At 35.6% G+C, this 2,665-nt stretch overlaps 1 protein-coding gene across 1 annotated transcript; it reads right to left on the minus strand.

Moving 5' to 3' along the window:
• Nucleotides 1–1,291: 1,291 nt before the first annotated feature.
• On the minus strand, nt 1,292–2,308 carry LOC137096915 (golgin subfamily A member 6-like protein 25). The gene has a single exon (XM_067467363.1). The coding sequence runs from the start codon at nt 2,306–2,308 to the stop codon at nt 1,292–1,294; it is 1,017 nt and encodes a 338-aa protein (XP_067323464.1).
• Between the last annotated feature and the right edge of the window lie 357 nt (nt 2,309–2,665).

Below are 2,665 nucleotides of genomic sequence, written 5' to 3' on the forward strand. Positions count from 1 at the left end.
TTCCTAGATATTCTGAGATTTTTTCATTATCTATCTCATCTCTTTTATATAGGTTTTTATAGTATTTCATAAATTGTCTTTTTATTTCCTCTTCTTTTGTATATATTTTGTCTTTATCTTTTAGTTTTGTTACAAATGTTGCTTCTCTTTTCCCTCTTAGCTTCTTCGCTAGCCATTTTCCTGGCTTGTTAGCGTTCATAAAATAGTTTTGTTTTAAGAACTTCAACTCTTTTGCTCTCTCCTCTAGTTCTAGTAGCTCTCTTTGTTTATGTAGTAATTTTAGTTTATCCGTACTCTTATTATCTCGGGGGTCTTTTTTTAAATTTTCCTCTTCTTGTTTAATTTCTTCCATGATTGCTTCCCATTTTTGTCTTCTTACTTTGTTCTTTCTGGCTTTCTGTTGAATGAAGTTGCCTCGCATTACAGCTTTGCTGGCTTCCCACACTGTATAGAGGTGTGTTCCTTCCTTATCATTTATGTCAAAGAATTCCTTAAGCTTTCTTCTGTTGTTTTCTATGTCCTCTTCTCTTTTCAGTAGGTTTTCGTCCAATCTCCATCTTCTAGTCGTTTCAGACAGATGTAATTTCATCACTAATGGTGAATGGTCTGAATCTATTCTTGGTAATATGCTTATTTCTTTAACTTTCAGTGTTAGGGAATTTGTTATCCATATCATGTCTATTCTTGACCAGCTTCTATAGCGGTTCGAGTAGAAGGTGTAATCTAATTCCTTTTCATGTTTCAATCTCCAAATATCTTGTAATCTATATTCTTGTATCCAATTTAAGATTGACTTTGGTAGGTTTCCACAGTTCGATGTTCCTTTCCCCTTTTGTTTTTGTTCTTTGCTTCTATCTAATTTATTGTTTATTACGCCGTTGAAATCCCCCAAAATTACTAATTGATCAAATGTTTGGGAGTCTATTTGTCTTTTTATTTTTTCCGCAAATGTTGTTTTAGAATCATTTGGGGCATAGATATTGCATAGTAGTAGATTTTTCCCTTGAATTGTGATGGTGACCCCTACAAATCTTCCCTCCTCATCTTTAAATGCTAGGGTTGCCGGAATATTTGCGTCTATATATATAACGACCCCTCTTTTTTTTTTTTTCACTTGCTGAGGCGTAGAAGACTCTTCCCAATTTTTTGTTATTAAGGTGTGCTACATGTTTTTGTGTTATGTGCGTTTCTTGTAGGGCAATAACGTGAAACTTTTGCTTTATTAATCTATTAAATATTTTATTTCTTTTATTCGGTGAGTTAATCCCATTGATATTCTGAGAGTAAAGTTTTAATTCTCCATACATTCTTCTTTTTGCGTCTCTTCCTCCTGCTCCTCTTCCTCCTCCTCCGATTCTCCGTATCTCTCGTCCTCTTCCTCCTGTCTCGCTTCTTCTTCTTCGTTTGCTTCCTCCTTCTTTCTTGATCTTTCATCTTTTAGAATTTCATTCGATGGTATTCTTAATGACCATTCCCATTGTTCTTTCTGCCTGTCTTGTCCATTTTGCCTCTCAGGGGAGTATCTTCCTGGTTTTTTCTTCCTTTCTCTTTCTCTTTCGTGCTTGTCTCTTCTTTTTCCAGCCTCTCTTTTTATTTTGTCGTAGAAATCTTTTGCACATTCTTCATTCAAGATCCAGTGACGTTGCTCTCTGTAAGTGACCATGAGACCATCTCCTTTCTCCCAGCGGAATCTTATGTCTTGCTTCTTTAGTTCCTCGGTGAGGAAATTATACTTCCTTCTTTTATTCAGTGTTGCTTTCGGGTATTCTCTCAGTATCGCCACTTTCTTTCCTTTGTAAAACACATTCTTATTACTATTTATTTTCAGCACTTCGTCTCGGACCGTTTTTTTCGTGAAATTCACGATCACGTCTCTTGCTGTTTTGTTCTTTTTTGAATATATAGTATTCACCCGGTATATTCTGTCCGTATGATTTATGACCTCTTGGTCCGTCCAATTCAGCATTTCTGATAAGATTTCCGTTACTTTCTCTTGAATGTTCTCTTTGGCCTCTTCCTCTATATTTCTTAGCCTAAGTTGATATTCCAGCGTCTTTGCTTCTATAGCTTCTTGACTTTCTTCTATCCGATGACTTTTTAGGTCAAAGGTTTTCATTTTCACTGATATTTCCCCTTGTTCTTTCTTTAGCTCCTGCTTTTCCTTCTTAAGATCCTTTAGTTCTCTTTGTATAGAGGCTATGTTTCCTTTCATCACTCCCAGTTCTTCTTTCAGGCTAGCCATCTGTTCCTGTGCTATGGTTTGATAAGCATCCTGTTTTTCCTGCATTTTGTCTTGTTTATCTTGCATCGTTTGTATTTCTGCATTATTTGCAAATATGTATATGCCGCCTATAGCCAAAATTACAAAGAGATGTACCTCAATAAAATGTAAAATATGCACAAAATAGAATTGCACTGAAAACAACATATACATTCTTTTTGAAATTCAAGAAACAGATGCCAGGTTGGATTGAACAGGGAAAGTTTGCTCAAGTAAATATGTTTTTAACATGCATCAAAAGCTAAAAACAGTTGGGACATGTCAAAGTTTATGCCTTCTGGAAAGCAAAATGGGCACACAACCATCTTTTAACAGAAGGACCGGTATATTCCAGGAAAACCGAAACAACAGTTAACCAAAACAACAGTGAACAATGATGTGTGT

Source organism: Anolis sagrei, chromosome 1 (genome assembly GCF_037176765.1).
Source record: "Anolis sagrei isolate rAnoSag1 chromosome 1, rAnoSag1.mat, whole genome shotgun sequence".
Taxonomy (NCBI): Eukaryota; Metazoa; Chordata; class Lepidosauria; order Squamata; family Dactyloidae; genus Anolis; species Anolis sagrei.

What these genes read in the sequence shown, in the direction of transcription:
- LOC137096915 (XM_067467363.1), bottom strand. Translation starts at nt 2,308, where the DNA reads ATGCAAGATAAACAAGACAAAATGCAGGAAAAACAGGATGCTTATCAA.